Source organism: Zosterops lateralis (genome assembly GCF_965231275.1).
Source record: "Zosterops lateralis genome assembly, chromosome: 24".
NCBI lineage: Eukaryota > Metazoa > Chordata > Aves > Passeriformes > Zosteropidae > Zosterops > Zosterops lateralis.
The window spans coordinates 3717077-3735404 of NC_139784.1; the positions used below are offsets into that span (position 1 = coordinate 3717077).

The 18328-nt window shown below is 54.3% G+C and overlaps 2 protein-coding genes across 2 annotated transcripts; one reads left to right on the forward strand and one right to left on the reverse strand.

Annotated features, from left to right (window-relative positions):
- The first annotated feature begins 3010 nt into the window (after positions 1–3010).
- Positions 3011–11647, forward strand: VAT1 (vesicle amine transport 1). The gene is made up of 6 exons (XM_083877654.1): positions 3011–3759; positions 4580–4787; positions 5109–5279; positions 5367–5456; positions 6383–6624; positions 7619–11647. The coding sequence occupies exons 1-6, from the start codon at positions 3433–3435 to the stop codon at positions 7718–7720; spliced, it is 1140 nt and encodes a 379-aa protein (XP_083733780.1). The 5' UTR covers positions 3011–3432; the 3' UTR covers positions 7721–11647.
- A 4-nt stretch (positions 11648–11651) lies between these two features.
- LOC310918832 (uncharacterized protein) lies at positions 11652–18005 on the reverse strand (the record flags this gene model as incomplete). The annotated part of the gene is made up of 5 exons (XM_083877798.1): positions 11652–12592; positions 13056–13264; positions 13600–16446; positions 17371–17474; positions 17828–18005. The coding sequence occupies 5 exons, from the start codon at positions 18003–18005 to the stop codon at positions 12523–12525; spliced, it is 3408 nt and encodes a 1135-aa protein (XP_083733924.1). The 3' UTR covers positions 11652–12522.
- Between the last annotated feature and the right edge of the window lie 323 nt (positions 18006–18328).

Here is an 18328-nt window from a genome sequence, read left to right on the forward strand (position 1 = left end):
GCTGGGAGGATTCCTTCAGTCTGCTGCCAGTGCGAGGATGAGCCACCGTCCACCGAGCCTCAGTTAGCACTTGACAAGTGCTTCAATTTGTCTCTGTGATCAAAACAGCAGCGCAGGGAACTGCAGCTGTGAGTGGCAGGTATGTCTGAGGGCTTGTGTCAGATCTCTTCCACCTGCTGCTCCACCTGTCAAATCTAAATGTAATTTACTGTGATACAGGCACAGTGTCACCCAGGAGGCACAGCACTCCTGGTACGTGTGAGGCAGGTGGGACATCTTGTCTCTGTCTTCTTCCCTGTGCATCCTCACACGCTGCACACACAGGTGAAGAAAAGGCAGCACAGAGGCAGGAGGAATCTTTCTCTTGAGTTCCTAACAAATCCAGGTAGATGAATCAAAGTCAACACTTGCTGTAGAGGCAGGATACCAAACTGTAGGGCCCTGAAAGTGTGTGTGTGGGTCCCAACACCCCATGGGGACTGACTGCAGCCCCACAGCTGCTTCCCAAGCCTGCAGCTGGGGGGACAGGGAGCAGGGGGGCTCCCCAGCAGAGCAGAAGGGAGGGATGGTGGCACCAGGTCAGGGCCAGAGCACCTCACCTGTGGCATGCAGCCACCCCACATCCAACAGCCAGCCCCTGACCACCAGTGGGGTCTCAGGAAGCCCTGTCCCCTGTGGGGTAAGGCTTTTGTGGGCCTGAGCCTCTGGGGATCTGTCCTGAGAGAGCCCTGGGAGCTGGCACAGGCAGCTGGCTGCTGACAAGAAAACTGCTGCCAGTTTGTTGATTTTGGTTGTTTTTTTTTAATCTTCTGCCTGGTCACTGTTAAAATGTCCTTGAGAGCAGAGGAGAGGGAGTGCTAGAGCCCTTTGTGGAAATAAAAGGACAAGGAGCAAAGGGCCAGGCAGGGGAGCTGGCACTGCTTCTACAGTGGCACATCCTCCTGAACACCTTCCAGGGGATTGGGGGGACGGCAGGAGGCTGGAAAAAGCAGGACAGCAGCTGACAGGGAGGTGCAGGGCTGCTGGAAAGCTGAGTGTCTGGCAGGGAGAAAATGAGAGCAGTTACCTTGGTGGCCTGTGCCCACTTCTGGCAGTAAATCACAGGTCAGCACCATTCAGAAGGGCCCTTGCCCATGTGCTTCTGGGCAGCAAAAGCTCACATTTGGAGAGCTTGCTGAAAAATGGGCTGGAGAAGTTAGCACCAATTCCACTGGGAAAAACAGTTTTATCTAGCTAATGTTCCCTTGCTGTTCTGCCCCAGTGTCCTGTCCCCAGTGGGCACCTGCTGGGATGGACTCCCAGGTCAGCAAGCTCAGAGTGTGGCAGCTGCAAATGCCCAGCCCATGGCCACACACCAGCACCTCCTTGGCTGCTCCCCAAAACACCTTCACTCACACCAATTCCAGAGCAGCAGCAAGCCAGGACTGACCTTAACCCTGCTGCTCCAATACAGTGAGAAAACTACCCCAGCAGGACACAAAGTGAAGGGGGTAGGGATTTACAGGGAAAATGTTACTGACTGAGCTGATAAGGAAAAACTGACTCAGGAACATGAAAGAGACCAACGCAGAAAGAGCATCCTGCCCAAACACAGAGACTTGCCACTGTGCAGAAGTGTCCCTGTCCTGTCCAATCTGCTCCAGAGCTTCACACAGCTGGAGCAGTCTTGCAGAAGAGTAATCTGACTTCCCAAATCCACTGCTTTCACCGACCACTCAGCCTCTGGGGGTCATCCCCTGAACTCTGGGGCCAATAGAGGCTCCCTTTGGACCAGTGTGTTTCAGCCACCACCAGAGCCCTGACAGCTGTGAATATAAATCACAGAAAGAAAGGCTGGAAAGCTCCTAGGAAGAGCAGTAGAAGATAAAGGATTGTTTTGACTGCTTCTTTCTAATCTGGGATGTGGGAAATGCCCACACATCAGGAAGGAACACCCGTATTTCTCAGAGCTGACCAGCGGCAAACAAAGGGTAAAGCCAGTCTGTGCTCCTGCCGTGCAACTGAACTTGAGTCTCCTCCTTGTTCCCACCGCAGCCACCCCAACACCCATAAATCTGCCACACGGCAGAGCTGCATGATGTGCAGGGGCTCTGTCCTGCTGCCTCCTTTCCTGTCTTTGTGCTCCTCTTCCTGAGCAGCCCCAGACGCTGCCAGTGCCAGGGCAGCCCGGCCCGGAGCGGGGCCCTGCGGGGCACGCCACAGCCCCGCAGAGCTCCTGCAGCCCGGCCCGGAGCAGGGCCCTGCAGGGCACAGCCACAGCCCTGCAGAGCTCCTGCAGCCCGGCCCGGAGCGGGGCCCTGCGGGGCACAGCCACAGCCCTGCAGAGCTCCTGCAGCCCGGCCCGGAGCGGGGCCCTGCGGGGCACACCACAGCCCTGCAGAGCTCCTGCAGCCCGGCCCGGAGCGGGGCCTGCAGGGCACACCACAGCCCTGCAGAGCTCGGCAGCCCCGCTGGGACTGGTGCGGGCAGTGCAGTCCCTGGATTGCCGGGCTTTGCTGCTCCAGCCAGAGCTGTCACAGCGCTGGGACTGCCCTGCCCTGCCCTGCCCTGCGCAGGCACTGTGCTGGGCTTTGCTTGGCTTGGGAATGACACAGGGATTTCCCAGCACACTGATTATCCTCCAGGTGGTCTGTATATATATATATATATATATATATTTTTTTTTTTTTTTTCTGGTTCGGGGGCTCTCAGATTTGCTCGTTGAGCAGTCACGCTGCAGTGTTGTTAGGGGTGGGCTCACCAAGACCACAGAACTGAGGTGTGGATTCTCCAGTGCTCTGCACACACAAAATGGCACCGAGTCCACATTCCCGGTGGTAACTGTGAGATCTGGGAGCCGAGCAGGGATTCGAGCAGTGAGCTCATGGAGGAGGCTGATGTCTGCTGGCAGGAAGGGAGGCTGAGTTCGGCGATCTGTCCGCATACGCTGCCTAATTTATTTTCCTTTAGTCGCACCACTAAACTCCGCTCCTCCCTCCGACCTGCGCAGCCCGTGCCCCCTCCCCGCCGCCCGCAGCCACCGCAGGGCCAGGCCCCCAAACTGCCCGAAGTGTCAGGATTTCCGCGCTATAAATCGTACAAGTAACTCGGGGAAGTGATGAAGTGATGCTCCAGCCATCGCAGCCATGTTCCCAGGAAGCGCGCAAGCAGCGTGTTTGCTCGAAAAAAGGAATCATTTAGCGAAAAAAAAAAAAAAAAAAAAAAAAAAAAAAAAAAAAAAAAAGGAATAAAAAAGACAAAACAGGCAAAACAGGCGGGGTGAAGAGGACGGTCGGTGGCGGCGGGGGCCGAGGGAGCGGGCCCGGGGGCTGAGCGGGAGCCCTGCCCCGCCCCGCCCCGCCCGCCCCGCTCCGCCCCGGCCCTGCCCCGCCCGCCGCCGCCCGCCGCCGCCCGCAGCCGCCGCTCTCCCGCTCCGCTCCGCTCCGCTCCGCCATGTCCGCCGAGCCGGCCCTGGCCGCCGCCGCCCCCGAGCCGGCCCCCGGCCCCGAGCCCCCCCAGGGCGGCGGGGAGCCCGCGGAGCACCGGGCGCTGGTGCTGACGGGCTTCGGCGGCTACGACAAGCTGAAGGTGCAGGCGCGGCGCGGCGCCGACCCGCGGCCCGGGGAGGTCTCGGTCACCGTCCGCGCCTGCGGCCTCAATTTCGCCGACCTGATGGCTCGGCAGGGCCTGTACGACCGGCTGCCGCCGCCGCCCGTCTGCCCCGGCATGGAGTGCGCCGGCACCGTGCGCGCCCTCGGCGAAGGCGTCCGCGACCGACAGGTGAGGGCGGCCCGGCCCTTGGGCCCCGACCCGCCCCTGCCCTGCCCTGCCCGGTGCCCGCAGCCCCGGCCGCTCCCCCGGCGCGCTGGTGGCCGTCCCCGGGCCGGGACTCCCGTCGGGGCGGGCCCGGCAGCGCTGAGCCCCCGCCGGGGACCGTCCGGTCCCACCCGCAGAGGCTTCGGCGGTGACGGGGCGGCGGACAAAGGCCGGGGACAAAGGGGTAGGGCGGGCAGGAATCCCCGGGATGACGGGAGCGCTGCCGCCTCACGGGCCGGGCTGAGGGGCCGGTGCCGCGGGAGGAGCTGGGCACGGCCCCGTGGCTCAGATTCAGGAGGTTTTCCTAAGTTTGGACATGCATTTTCTGTGGTTGATGCTACTAAACGTTTCCCAAAGGCTCCTGTCTCTTGACAGGATGATCCTTACAGGGAGCAGCAGTAATATTTTTTGGTGCTTAGACTTCTTAGCTTTAGCAAGGAGGGCTGGACACGGTCCTCATCCCTCTTGCCTTGTTGAGGATCCAGCATGGATCCAGTGGTTGGTTTGGGTAACCACAGTTTGGGTTTGGGTACCACTACAAAGGCAGAGCCTGCAGTGCCTGTGGTCTCTCTGAGGTTCCTGCTGTGTGGTGGGAGGTGCTGTGCTGCAGTCTCCTGGTGAGGAGGGAGCAGGCTGTGATCTCCTGCCTGAGTCCTGCTGCAGTCCCTGCAGGCCTCTGCACAGAGAACAGGGTGTGTGCACTAGCTCTGACCCAGGGCAAGGGTCTGATGGCTTCTGCTGGCCTCAAGAGCTTGTTTCAGACCACCTTGTCCTCTGATTTTAGGTCGGTGATAAGGTGATGGTCCTGGCCAGGTCAGGGCTCTGGCAAGAAGTGGTGAATGTGCCGGCCAGTCACACCTTCCCAATGCCTGAGGGGATGAGCTTCGAGGAAGCTGCTGCTCTTCTTGTCAACTACATCACTGCCTACATGGTTCTGTTTGACTTTGGAAATCTGAGACCCAACCAGAGTGTCCTCATCCACATGGCTGCAGGTAAGTAGTTCTTGCCAGATCATGCTGAGACTCTGGTTTCACCATGCAGCTTCTGAATAAGTGAGATGGGTGAGGAAATGGTTGGAATGGGGCTGGACTGACACAATGTCACCCAGCAGAGATTCAGGCTTCCTGCCGACCCCATTTCCCAGCAGCTGGGGTCAGTCTCTCCCAGTGTGTCCCAGGCATCACCTCACCAGGCAGAGCCTCTATTCCCCAGACTGCTGTGCTGTGTCATTGGTACAGGCAGGCATAATTTATCTGATCAGAGGTTTTTCTGACTGCTGGGACTTCTAAATCTTTCCCACTGCTGATTTTCAGGTGGTGTGGGAACTGCTGCCATCCAGCTGTGCAAGACTGTAGAAAATGTCACCATTTTTGGCACAGCATCTGCCTCCAAGCACGAGTCACTCAAGGAGAGTGGGGTTGCTCACCCCATCGACTACCGAACGATGGATTACGCAGAGGAGATCCGGAAAATCTCTCCCAAAGGTGAGGTGTGCTGGAGGACTTCTGCAACTGTCCTGCATTCCATTCAATTGCAAAGAAACTTCTATTTACTTCCAATTCCCTCTCTAGGTGTTGACATTGTCCTGGACCCTCTGGGAGGATCTGACACAACCAAAGCTTTTAACCTGTTGAAGCCGATGGGCAAACTCATTACTTACGGTAAGTGTGAGCAAGGTGCCCAAAGCCAGGGACTGTGTGATGGTGGAATGGGATCCACACAGGAATGCTCTGTGTCTGGCTGCATGGCTGTCAGGGAGCATCACTATTCCTCACTGCACCGTGTGTTGTAGTTCTGTTGTTTCATTAAGGTCTTCAGGATGCTTTGGCTTGGTGAAACACTGAAGGGAGTGAGATTTGTGTCTTGTCCCCAGAGCTGTGTCCACAGGCTCCAAGGCTCTTCCCTCTCATGGTGAAATCTCTCTTGGAGTAAAAGCTGGTGCCTGCAGGGGAAGCTGGAATGTCCTCAGGGAGGAATACTGGCATAGCTGCTTTGTCTAGGCTGAGTTAATGCACAGCCTTGCTTTTCTTTTAGAGGATGTGTGGGAGATGAGGTTTGAGGCTACTGAATACTTATCTCTCCATTCCCCAGCCCTGGAACACTGTGATTTTGTCCCATAGACAAAGCCCTCACACAACCCCCAGTGGGATTCCAGACACTTGCACCAGTGTGCTGCTTTGGTTGTTCCAGCCACTGCAATGTGTGATTCCCCTGAAGAAGCAGGGCTGTAGGAGAAGGGGAAAGCTGTCCTGCCAGCCTGGCTGGATGTCACTTGTAACCCTTTTTTACCTCTGCCAGCACCTCCAGTCCAGCTGCACTGCTGCTCCCTTAGGAGGGCCAAAGAGAGTAGTTGTTCTGCATTTTTGCCATATGAGTGCTGATAATCCAAATTCTGAGTATCTTGAGGCTGAGGCAAGTGCCTGTTTCCATTGAAGGTCGACTGGGCAGGTTGTGCTGTGGTCCAGCTCTCAGCTCTGTCCCTCACTATGCTCAGTGGCTGTTCCCCTGTGTGTGTGACCTGTTCCATGGGATGCCCATTGCCTCTTGTGCTGTGTTCCAACTTTCCTGTGACTTCCCTTCTTTTCAGGTGTGGCAAACCTGCTCACTGGGCAGAAGAAGAACCTCATGGCTATGGCTAAAACCTGGTGGAACCAGTTCAGCATCACTGCCCTGCAGCTCCTAAGCCAGAACAAGGCTGTGTGTGGCTACCATCTTGGATATATGGATGAAGAAGTTGAGCTTCTGGGAGGTGTTGTAGCCAAGCTGGTTAACCTGTACACGCAAGGCAAAATCAAGCCCAAAATAGATTCTGTATGGCCCTTTGATCAGGTGAGTCTCAGCTAATGTACAGCCAGTGGTACAGAGTGAGGACCTTGTTCATGGGGCCTGAACTGTTGAAAATGTCTAATAACCATCTGTTTGTTCTCAGTGCCTTATTCCTTTTAAAATATTAAGGCTGAGTAAAGTGGCTGGGCTGTTCTGCTCCAGTGCACGGGGCTGGGCAGTGCCAGACAGTGTCCCTGTGGAGCAGGGCAGGTGCTCAGCTGTGCTCCACGGGCAGCAGCAGCCAGGAGGGGGCTGGGTTAGACATCAGGCTGGAGTATGCCCTGAGTCTGTACCCTGTAATTAAGCAGACAGATGGGAAGGTGGTTGCTGCCCTTCCAAGGGTGCAAAAGAGCCCAGGCAATGAAGCAGAATGAGGATATTAGAAGGGAGCAGCAGGGTTTTCAGCAGCTCTGCTCTGCTCAGAGTTATTACACTGATGTGTCCAGGCAGTAAAGCTCTTCCCCTGGGAATCCTATGGTGGGGCAGGACTTGCTGCATGGGAGCAAAGAATGTAGTGATGATCAGTCAGTGTTCATACCTGAGATCTAGTCTGATGCAAAGGCTTAAAGAAAGCTTTAAATTCATGCCTGGCCCAGATGCTTAAAACTAATTATAATAATGATACAATTCTGTGCATATATTGTTTTGTGTAGCTGGTAGAGGCTTTGTCTTCCTGGCAGGTGGCTGCATTCCTTCCTTTTCAGAGGAAGCTGTGGTGACACACACCACTTCCACATTTGTGTGAGCAGAGCATCCTTGTGTGTGTTAAGGTTGGGCTAAGTGAATTCTTGAGGATAGTTTCCTGTGGGCCTTTTGGGGTGTCCTTTTGGTTTTTCTGTCCAAAGCACACCTGTGCAGAGGCACCTTAATGCTTGTGACTTGTTTGAGCTGCCAGGAAAGCTGCCCCAGGCTGGTCTGGGGCTGCTGAGGGGCCCAGGAAGGGCAGGGATGCACTCTGCAGTGGGTGGGGGTCTTACCAGGCTCATTTTGCTTCCAGGTGGCAGAGGCTATGAAGCAGATGCAAGAAAAGAAGAATGTTGGAAAAGTCATCCTGGTTCCTGAAGCACCCAAGGAAGAATCTAAAAAAGCAGAGAACTAAGGAGATGTATGCAGATTATGAATTCATGATTTAATTCCCTGATCTCTTTGGGAACCTGGAAATGGACAGATCAGTATCTTCCATCTTTCACCAGTACAGGAACATCATGGTTATCATTCAGATGAGGTTTGCATGCTCTTGTTGTGACTGACCCTTTGCCAGATAGATATGCCTCCTGCTCTCTCTTTTGAAGCCTGTTTATTTAATTCTGTTTTCTAGCTGCTTGCTTCTCCACTGAATTTCCAGACTAACCTTATTTTTCTCTGGCAGTGAGGCTGAAGCTTCCAAGCAGTTGGTGACTGCACAGCCTGTCACTGTAAAGGCAAAATGTACTCTAACAACTGCCAACTCTCTCTGCAGAAACTGAGCCCTGCTGAAGCATTTGCACTGTCAGATTTGGGAATCCCGTTCAGCAGAGGATTGGCCAAATGTAGGATGTTTCCTCCACAGCCAAAGGAAAACCACAGCTGGCCTAGTTTAATTCAAGCAGGGGTTTCTCTTCTGTTCACACTAACCTGGCTCTATTCCCTCTGCTTTTTGAAGGCCACTAACACAGCCAGATAGTAACAGCTCATGTTGTTTTTGCCTTGACCATCCTGGCAATTTGGAGTCTATGGCATATTATACTTCATTTGCAGTCACAGGCTGGGCTAGGCTATGTCTGACTACAGAAGAAAAGTTTCAATTAGGTAACCTGATTCTGTCCATTTTCTATTTCCAAATTGTATAGAGAGATCTGAGCAGTGTCTGATTCTTAGAGACCATAAGGACTCAACTGTGTCTCAAACGACTGGAACAATTGATGTTGGCTCTGTGCTTTATTACGTTGGGCTCCAAGTTCATATTGTTAGGGCTTCACCCTTGTCTTTGTATTTCCAAGGGCTGCAGTATTGAATTGGACTTCATTGAGGTGGAAACAATCCCCTGTTAATGCTTTGTGCAGTGCCCTGTGCACTGAGGAGATGTTGCAGTTTGGGAAGTAACTTTCAAGAGCCAGTCGTGTGGGCTGCCTGCCCAGCAGTCTGGGCTGGCTCTTCCTGTGGCACACTGGTTAGCAAAGCTCTTGTCAGGGTAGCAGTAAGGTGATTGATAAACAGCCCAGCTGTGTGTCAAGCCTCTTAACCTGCATATTCTGAGCAGTTTTCCATTGTGTCGCAGCTCATTTGCTGCAGCAGGGCTTGACTCTTCCTCCCCTGAATCTGTGTCTTGGGGTTCCAGTGCTGAGGGTTCAGGAGCTGCCTGGGATGCTCCTCCCTATACCAGAACTGTATTTCTCTTTACTTTTGTCTCCTTGTGTGCACTTGGAAACGGAGCTGTGTAGAGACCCAAGCCAGCTCTGTGAGCACCTGAGTCCTGTGTGATGCTGTCCTTCCCACTGGACCCTGCTTGCAGCCCTGGGCAACTCTGGTGTTTGCTTGTCATGGATTGTAGGCGTGGTGGGCTTTTGGGCTTCATGTTGGATTTGAAATGGTAAACCCAAGGGCACCAAGAAGAGCTGCCCATCATGGAAGAACTCGTGCTCCAGAAGCAAAACCTTCAGACCAGAATCCTGCTTAAGTGGCCCACAGGGAGGGCCCAGTGCCCAAGGAGGGCAGGTACCCACTGGGCACACAGCCCCACCACCACCCCAGAGAGCCCACACCACACAGGGATGGGGTTCCTCTCTGGCTTCTCCCTCAGCCTGCTCCACTGGGACTCCTGGCTGTCAGTGCAGCTTGTGCTTCAGGTGCTTGGGCTCAGTCCAGAGTTCTTTAGAAATGCATAGGCACAACTCCCAGGGGTGTTGCCCTGACTAACTTTAAATATTGCAACAACCCTGTTCCCCACAACCTCAGAGCTGAGTGCTGGAGTCCTCTCACAGACCCTTGTCAATTCATCTCTTGAACTTCATAAACACAGGCTGACGGAACTCTCAAGCACAACTTTTTACCTTTCTGAGTCCAAAATCTTGCTGCTTATTTCAGCCTGCCCAGTTGTGCTAATTTAGATTGAATCCAACAGTGTCTAATGCTACTTTACCAGGTGTGAAAACAGAAGGACTGTCTAAATTGCTGAAATGGAAAGTCTGGACCTGTTCCTCTGAGAAACTGGACTTCACCTTGATGAAGGGCAGGGCAGCATGCTCAAAAGGCACACAACCCTGCACGTCTTCGGCTCTGCTCCATTGTAAAAGGGGAAGCTATTATGGTGTGTTTCACAGTAACATCCTCTCCCTGCTTTATTCTGAGCCAGCCTGGTGCTCAGTGCCTTACGTGGACGGCCTTGGGTCTGGCAGGGCTCTCCCAGCCCCTTCTGCCCTGCTGCCTCCTCAGTGCCACGGGAAACAGCACCTCGGTGCCTTCTGCTGCATGACCAGGAAGTCACTGGGGCCTTTTCCATTCTGGCCTTTCGAAGTATTGCCAAAACCCTCTTTTGACTCTTACTAGCTCTGTTTTGTGAACACTGGTGATGTTGTTGGACTTTCTGTGAATTAGCTGTTCTCTCTCCAGCTGTTCCAGCCTTTCTGGGGCTGACCTGCTGGTTCTGTACCCCCCAGTCCACGAGACCTGTTGTAAAGCCCTTGTCTCTCCCAGGGCAGCTGTTTGGCTCCAGAGTGAGCCTTGAGTGAGGCTTTATCAGCTGCTCTAGCCTTGGCTCTTTGGAAACAATCCTAGCTCCTGGCTCTCTTCGGGCTCACATGTCTTCTACCTAGAAATTCCTGTAGCCCTTATCAAGGTAGGAATGCCAAACAGTTACTGCCTGTTCCAGCTCAGCACTGGCTATTTTGTGTCTCTTGGTAGCAACAGTGTTTTCCACAGGAAGACAAAGATTAAATGTAACCTTGCAATCCTCCACCCCAACTCAATGCTCTGCTCTAGGTGGGTGGTTGGTTGTGTTTTGGTTTTTTACTTTTCTTTTTTATGGGCCAATAAGTATAGAACCTATATCAAACAACTTCAAGTGTCTTAATCAAGTTAACCAGCCGGTTTGTATACTAAGGACCAAAGCAAAAAAACCAAAACGAAACCCTAGGATAAAAAACCATTCCATTCAATGTTGCTTGTTTAGGGGAAAGTTGTGCTACTGAGGAACTGAGAGATTCCTGTACTTAATCATGTGTGCCATTCCAGAAGTGCAATTTAATGTTTCTTTTACTGATTGTCTGACTCAAAGGTTGTGCCATGAGGAGTCCAAGTGGATGTGTAAGGAGCTGATGAGGCTGTCACAGCCCTGCCTGCTGCGGGGGGCTCGGTGTGAGTGCCTCTCCTGTCATTGCTGTAGTGGCCTCCCAGCCTGGTGCTGCTGGCCTTGGACAAAGTGCCACTCCTTTGCTGTCACCAGGCAGCAGTTGCCACATTTTTGACTCTTTGGTTCTCTGAAGCTCACTTGTGTTGCAAGCTGGCTGCAGGAGGGGTAGGGAGCAGAGGTGGCCTCTGCCAAGTGCTCTGGGAAGGAGTTCAGCTCTATGTTTCGTTCCAGACACCTGTATTAAACTAGAATTGATTGGCCAGGGAGAAGTAGGAAGCACTGTGTGTTTGAGGCTTCAGCTGGTGCAGGATCCTGGCCTGCTGACAGCTGCTATCATAGGTGTTAAACCACTCTGGTGTGCTGAGCCCTCGTGATGGCAAAGTGTTTTGGCAAGTAGTACATGAGCATGATGTGAAACGTGTTAGACTCTGAGTGAGCCTCTTACAGCATATGGTCTGGTCTGTACTGTCTCAATTGTGGTGATTTGCAGATTTGTGATATGAGTGATGCTCATCCTACAGACACATAGCAAATCTTTTGTTTAAGAAATATATTTCGCTTTGTGCGTGTAACCAAGTTGGACAGAAGACAACTGCGGCACTGCTGTTTACATGACTACAATGTGTACTGCTCCTCTGTCAAATGTTACCATATGCCTTATGTGTTTCAAATGTTAATTAAAAGCATAACAAAACCTTCCACAGTATGCTGCTCAGGTTTCTGTTGTGAACCCTCTGCCCGCAGCTCAGGACAGGTTCAGATGACAAAGTGTAACACTTCCAGCATGAGGAGATGCCTCTGCTCTCAGGGACAACTGTTTATTTTTGGCTTAAGTGTTGTTCCTGACACTCTTCCTGAAGGGCAGCCACGGTGATTTTTGTTTGTGAAGCCTTTAGCTGGGCTCTGCACTTTGGATCTGGGTGTCTCAGTAGCCAGGTGGGACTGAAGTGAGTGCCTGAGCTGAGGGTAAGATGAGGCACGAACAGCCACTACCAAACATGAGACTAAATCCTGTTTATTTGTCAGCAGAGAGACTGTCCCTGGGAGGCAGCTGCTGTGGGTGCTGAAAGCTGTTCCTGTTCTCCTCAAGAGAGCACCAGGGCACCTGCTGGCCTCAGAGCAGGTGCTGGAGCCTGGAGCTGTCTGCTAGGGCCTGAGCTGTCAGCATGAAGAGCTGACACTAAAGACAGTTCATCTGCCTGTAGCGGCAGGAAGTGGAAGAGACATCCAGAAGTTGAGGCTGGTGCAGACTGCTGCCCAGGTTTGTGTCTGCTACTGAAAGCCACACAGGGCTCAGCCTGCAATCAGCTGAAATCAGCTCTGTGAATGTCTGGCAGGACACACATCCAAGAGGAGCTGGAGTTTCTGGGAAGCACTGATCCATGCTGAGGCCTGCGTGGGGCAAGGACGGAGGTGCTGCTCTTTGCTAATGTGCAGATTTCTGGCAACATCTGGGGAATGCAGGAGCTCCTTTGACAAAGATCTGCTTTTTCCTGAGCTGTCTTTGTTAAGCTGTAGTTTTCTCAGCAGGAAAAGAAGGCAAAGGGAAGCCACAGGCTGTGGCTGTGGGAGAATCACACAAAGCCCAGTTTGTTCAGAACTGTGCCAACCTCATGGAGGTAGTGGGGATCCGGGTAGCCATTCCTGTGGGGCAGAGAGGAAGCACTGTAAGTCCTGCTGATGTGCCAAAACCACCGTGCGAAGCAGCCCTTTATTTTTGCCTGAGCCTTTCAGCAGGGACTGAGAGGGGAAGTCCTGCTCCTGGGATGTCCTGCTGCAGGCACAGGTCATACCCAGCACTGTTGTGGGAAAGGCTGGAAGTGAACAAGGCCCAGAATTCTTGCCCATGGGGAACTTACAGGTTTCCACACCACTTATGGTTGTGGGATGGGCAAGGGCTTTTGCTCCAGCTGGAGGGTGCCAGGGCTGCTCTGCCATGCCATGGCTGCCCTGCAGGCTGAAGCAAAGGGAGGGACCAACTCTGCCACTGTGGGAGGGTGGAAGAGCCATCCCTGCCAGGATTTATTGAGCTGGAGCCCGTAGTTCTCCTCCAATTGCTAAAAAACCCACAGCCATACCCAGAAGCTTAGGATGAGCTGGGCCATACCTAGCTTTGCCTCCATCCCAGGAGGTTTTGTGGGGGATAAAGGCCCATGTTACTTTTTCTTCTCCATTGCAGGACTTGATCTGGAATGTCAGCCCACGTTCAAATGCTTTCTTCAGCAACTTTGCTGTCTTCAGCCCTGCCGGGTTATCAGGCAGGAAGGCACAGAAATTTCCCCCTTTGTAAGGCTGTCCTGGGTGAGGGTCCCCAACCTTAGAACAGGAATAAGACATTTTAAACAATGGCTGGAGTGCTGTGCCTCTGGAGGAATTGCTAAGGTTTGTCTAGTTTGAAAACTACACTGATGACCATGATCCCCACAGTCTGATAGTCACTGTCAACTAAAACCAAAGGCCACACATGCTCTGGAGAAGCAGCAAGCTGCTCCAAAACCTGGTGTGGAGATTTTTGTCTTTCATAGGTTAATACCTCTGCTGCTTTGCAGGGGGCAGGGAGCTGTGGCCACTCTTTTTTTCCCCAGCCACCCTGACAGAACCCTCCCCATGTGGGCTGCAGTGAGCTGGGGAAGCTCTGTGGTGGTACTTACCCCCTGCACACCATCAGGGATGCTGTAAGAAAGCTGAAGTGTTGGGTCTTGATTGTATCCAGGCAGACTCTTAGACAGGGTGGAGATCTTCAGTGTTCCCCAGTTCTTGTAGCTTGGGGCAGCTGAGGAGGGTCTGCAGCCAGCTGGCTGCACATTGTCTGCTGCAAAACATGTCCTGCATGAAACATTACTGCAGTGGCCCTGGCAGGCCACACCTGGGCCCTGGCAAGCACCTCCCTGGTCCAGAGGGATTGTGCTGCTTTCCTCTCCAAGGCTGGTGTCTCTTCTCTGCTCTGATGGGAGCTCAGGCTCCTTCTGCTCATTGTTCCTGCCCTCTGGGAGCTGTGCCCTTCCCTGATCTGCTGCAGGTGCCTGTTGGGCCACAGCTGGTGGTGGCTCAGCAGCCGTGGCCCTGGATGGCCAGGTGGGCACAGAGTGAGGAGCTCCATCAGCTGCAGGGACTGGACAGGGCTGCTGTCCTATTGCTTCATTGTGGCCTCCTCTGTTCTTGTCTCTTGCAAAGTGGAATCTGTCTGGCAAAACTTGTTTGAACCGAGTGGTGTCAGGCTCCCCCAGAAAGAATTTTGCCCTCCGCTGTTCCTGGGGCTCCCTCAGGGCAGGAGAACTTGGCTTATCCCCTCCACCAAGGCCCAGAAAGCTGCTTCCTCTTCTCCCAGACACAAAATCAATATGGTCCATGGCCTCCTCGTGCCTCCAAGTCTGCTGGAACCTCCAAAGACTGGGGAACCTCTTTTCCTCAGCCCCTGGCACCCAGGAAGCCCTGAACACATCTGTAGAGTATACTTGATTGCTGATGTTCAGGCTGCCAGGAAGGGCTGCATCCAGCACTGGGTCCTGGCCTCTGCTTGGCTGGATGACATTTGATTTCCCTGTACTTTCTGGTCCAGGAGACACAGGTGAAGACTTCATGGCACAGAGCCTCCTGGAAGAAAATATGTGGAAGGCCTCAGTCACTCCTGGCAGCACATCCTTGGGGCAGACAAAATGGAGCTTGTACTTGTCTTTGCTGAGTACAACCTGGAAGGATTTTCCTCGCAGGAGGCTGCACAGTTCATTCAGGTCACTGTCATCTGGACCATCGACAGCGAGCTCTGAGTAGCTCACACTCTGACACACCAAGTCAGGGCACTTCTGCACAAGGCTTTCCACCTTCCATTTAGCCTGGAACAGCCTTTTCCTGTCTGCTGCCTGCAGCATCAGCATTGTGCAGTCCCCAGCATGGCGCTCCAAGATGTGCACCCCTTCCCTGCACAGCTCCTCAATAGTGGCGTGGCAGACATCTTTCAGGTAAAACCACTGCAGAGAGTCCAGGCTCATTTCCTCACTGACCCTGCTGTCGCTGTCTCCAGGGTTGTTGCTTTCCTTTGACGTTAGCAGGGAGAAGCTGAGGGACCGTCGCAGCACAGGTTTGGATGCAGAGGGTTTGGACCCTAAAGCAAAAGAAGTCCATGTCACATCACAGATGCTGGAGAGGCCAGTGAGGGAGTGACGCCCCGTGAGACCTGAGGCTTTAGAGTCCTCAGCATGCTGAAAAGTGCTGTTTTCTTCACTTGCACAGGGCAAGGGCACCTTTTGTCCTGTGAGTCTGGCACCTCCTTCCACATGGTCCCTTTCTGTGGGGTTGTTCTGCTGAGGCTCTGCTGCTGACCCCAGAACTTTACCTGGAATAGGGGTGGGAGGCCGATGCCGCTGGGTCAGTGCCCTGGGCTCACTCAGACCAGGAGCATTTATCTCTGATGAATGTTTCCCAGAAATCTGCGCCTGTCCCACTGGTGGAGAGTCCTGATTCAGCAAGAGGCTCTGGTCAGCCTGTGACCTGTCAGCTTTCAGGATGTTGAAGTTGGCAGCTAGCTTGAACTCACCTTTCAGCTCTGGCCTGCTTGGGCTAAGCCTTGTGGCTGGAGTATCCACAGGCACTTTGGCCTGGGGTAGTGCAGCCTCTGTGGTGCCAGAGGGCTGGGAGCTGCTCAGGGTGCCAGCTGTGTGTGCAGCACCTCTCCTGGTGACAGAATCCTGAAGGAACTGCTTGGCCTGGGACACATCAACAAGGTTTCCAACAAGATAAATCTGCTTCACGTCCTCATGGCAGAGCAACCGGGGGTACAGCTTCTGCATCTCACCTGTCAGAGCTGCGAGTGCCTGGCTGTCCATTCCCAGCCCTTCCTTAGCAATCTTCTCCTTGCGCAGGCTCTCCTCCAGCTGCTGGTAGAGTTGCTGCAGGGCCAGGTGGGCCTGGTGCAAGGCATCCATGTCCCCAGACACACCTCCAGCTGGCTGGAGGTACAACACAGCAATGCCATTGCTGCAGGCATCCACCACATTCACGTGATGTTGCTGCAGCACACCTTGGTACTCAGCAGCACAGAACCTCTGCATGTACAAGTAAATGTCTGAGTCCATTGCTAGGGACAAGTCCTCCAGTTTCCCCAAAAGTTCTACAGCTTCCCCACCCCCTGGGCTCTGAGGCGATGGGCCTTTAGCTGCCATTTCATGCACCTGGTCCTGGTTTGGCAGCTTTGCTGTCTCTTGAGCTGGCTGAGTGGAGTCAGGCACTTGCTGCTGATCCTGCATCCCCAGCTCTTCGGCCGCACAGCTGGAACCTGGCAGGAAGATCTCACCAATGGCTTGGCTCTTGAGGTCCAGGCTGCCTAGCAGGTCTCTGCTGAAGGTCTGCAGCTGAGTGAATGGTCCCTGGACTATGCAGTGCATGTTCTTTGAGTCGAAGCTCAACTGCACATCACTGTAGTTCTTTTGCAAGTCCCTCAGGAGGGTTTTGCCCACGGGCAGCTTGCCATAGTCAATTGTCATGCACACATGTATGAAGACCTGCAAGTAAATACCAAGGGAGTAAGAGAGCAAGGACCAAAACCAACCCCTTTCAAAGGCACAGGAGAAGGCTAGAGCACCTGGTCCCTGCGTTACTGTGACATAAGAGATTACACACTCTTCCACCTCCCTCCCTCAGCATCCTACTTGCAAGAGAGATGAACCCTGACAGAGACAGGACCAAAAGACCCAGACTAAGCAATTCTTTGACCTTGTGCATTTGTCAAAAGCTTTCTGCAAACAAGGAATGAGAGGGGGAAATTGCACAGAGATAAGGGCCCCATTTCTACACACTGGGAGCTCTTCAAAAAGCTCAAACCCAAGAAATCCACTATTGTTTCTGCATCTGAAATGCAATTGCTCTCTTGCCCTTGCAGAGTTTCAAGCTCCAGATCTTCAAGCACTTTTGGCACTACAGGCTTGGAAAAAAAGGTCAGCAAGGCCAGCTTAATTCCCATGCCCTTGTTTTGGGGCTCAGACATGAAAACATGAGACCTGGCTACTACCACAGTCTCTTGAGACTGGAGGAAGAGGCAAGAACTCTCCAGTGCTCCCTAGACACCAGCATGTCTGTATGCTAAGCTTTCCTGAGAAGGAAAGAGGAACAATACACTGTATGTCCAGCTGATTACATGGCAGAGGCATTAACAGGATCCCCTGTGTGGGACCAGATGGACTGGGGGAAAGTGCCTGTTCTCTCCAGCCTGACTACCCTTCATTTGACAGGCACAAATGCCAGATGACTGAGTGCACAGCCTGCCTGTGCTATTAGCACAGAAAAAAAAAATCTTCATTTGAATATGAATGAAAATGGATTTTGGTGTAATTAAGACGAAAGCAGACAGTGAGGTCTCCCTCCTCGAGCTGTCTGCCAGGCACAGAGTCTGTGTGGGAGCAGCTGGGGCTGCCATGTCCCCCCAGTACCTCATCAGGGCTCAGCTCTGCAGCGTGCAGCGTCACCTCCAGCGGGTACCGCGTCCTCCCGATTGCCAGAACGTGGTTTTTCACCTTCAGGACCCTCTGGGCTACTGGTGGGAAGAGTCATCGGGACCTGGGTCAGCCCAGCCAAGGAACAGCAGTGGGGCCGTGGGGCTGGGGCTGGAGAATGAGGGGAGAGGGAACAGCAGGACAGGGGACAGTGGGAGAGGAGATGGTGGAGTTGGGGATGGTGGGACGGGGAAGAATAGGGTTAGGGATGTTAGGACAGAGAAGAGTGGAGATGGGGATGGCAGGACAGGGAAGAGGGGCTGGGGATGCTGGCACAAGGAAGGAGTGGGGATGGGGGTGGTGGGACAGGGAAGAGTAGGGTTAGGGATGTTAGGGAAGAGTGGGGCTGGGGATGGTGGGACAGGCCGGGCCCCCGAGGGTCCCGCGCTTTTACCTTCGGGCGCCTCGAAGGTGATGAGGGCGCAGGGCGGGGAGCCGGGCAGCACCCGGACCTCGGCGATGTCCCCGCCGCCGTTGCGGGCGCGCAGGAAGTGGATGGTCAGCTTATCGGCCGCCCTGTCGGGGGGCAGCTCTGCGGGGAAGCCCCGCACCCGCACCGTGCGGCCGGCCATGCCCGCGGCCAGGGGGGGCTGCCCGGCCCCGCCACCCCGGCACGGCCTCCCGAGCCCCGGCACTGTCCCGCCTCGCCTCGCCACACACCGGGCCCCGGCCGCCCGGCCCCACCCCGGCCCCGCGGCCCCGGCTCTGCTCGGGTCCCCGCCCCGGTCCCGCCGGGAAATGAAAGCGAAAGCGGGGCCGCCCCGCCCTGGGCCCCGCGGGAAGGCCCGGCCCGGCCCCTCAGAGCGGCCCGGGAAGGGCCCGGCTCCCCCGGCAGCGCCTGGCCCGACCCTGCCCGGCCCCGCACAACAGACACGGTGGGTGCTCCAACAGACAC

Excerpts from the sequence above, each read along its gene's own strand:
- VAT1 (XM_083877654.1), top strand. The coding sequence starts at position 3,433 with ATGTCCGCCGAGCCGGCCCTGGCCGCCGCCGCCCCCGAGCCGGCCCCC. Across the intron at positions 5,457-6,382 it reads GGGCAAACTCATTACTTACG|GTGTGGCAAACCTGCTCACT; the intron begins GTAAGTGTGAGC and ends CCTTCTTTTCAG. Across the intron at positions 6,625-7,618 it reads CTGTATGGCCCTTTGATCAG|GTGGCAGAGGCTATGAAGCA; the intron begins GTGAGTCTCAGC and ends TTTTGCTTCCAG.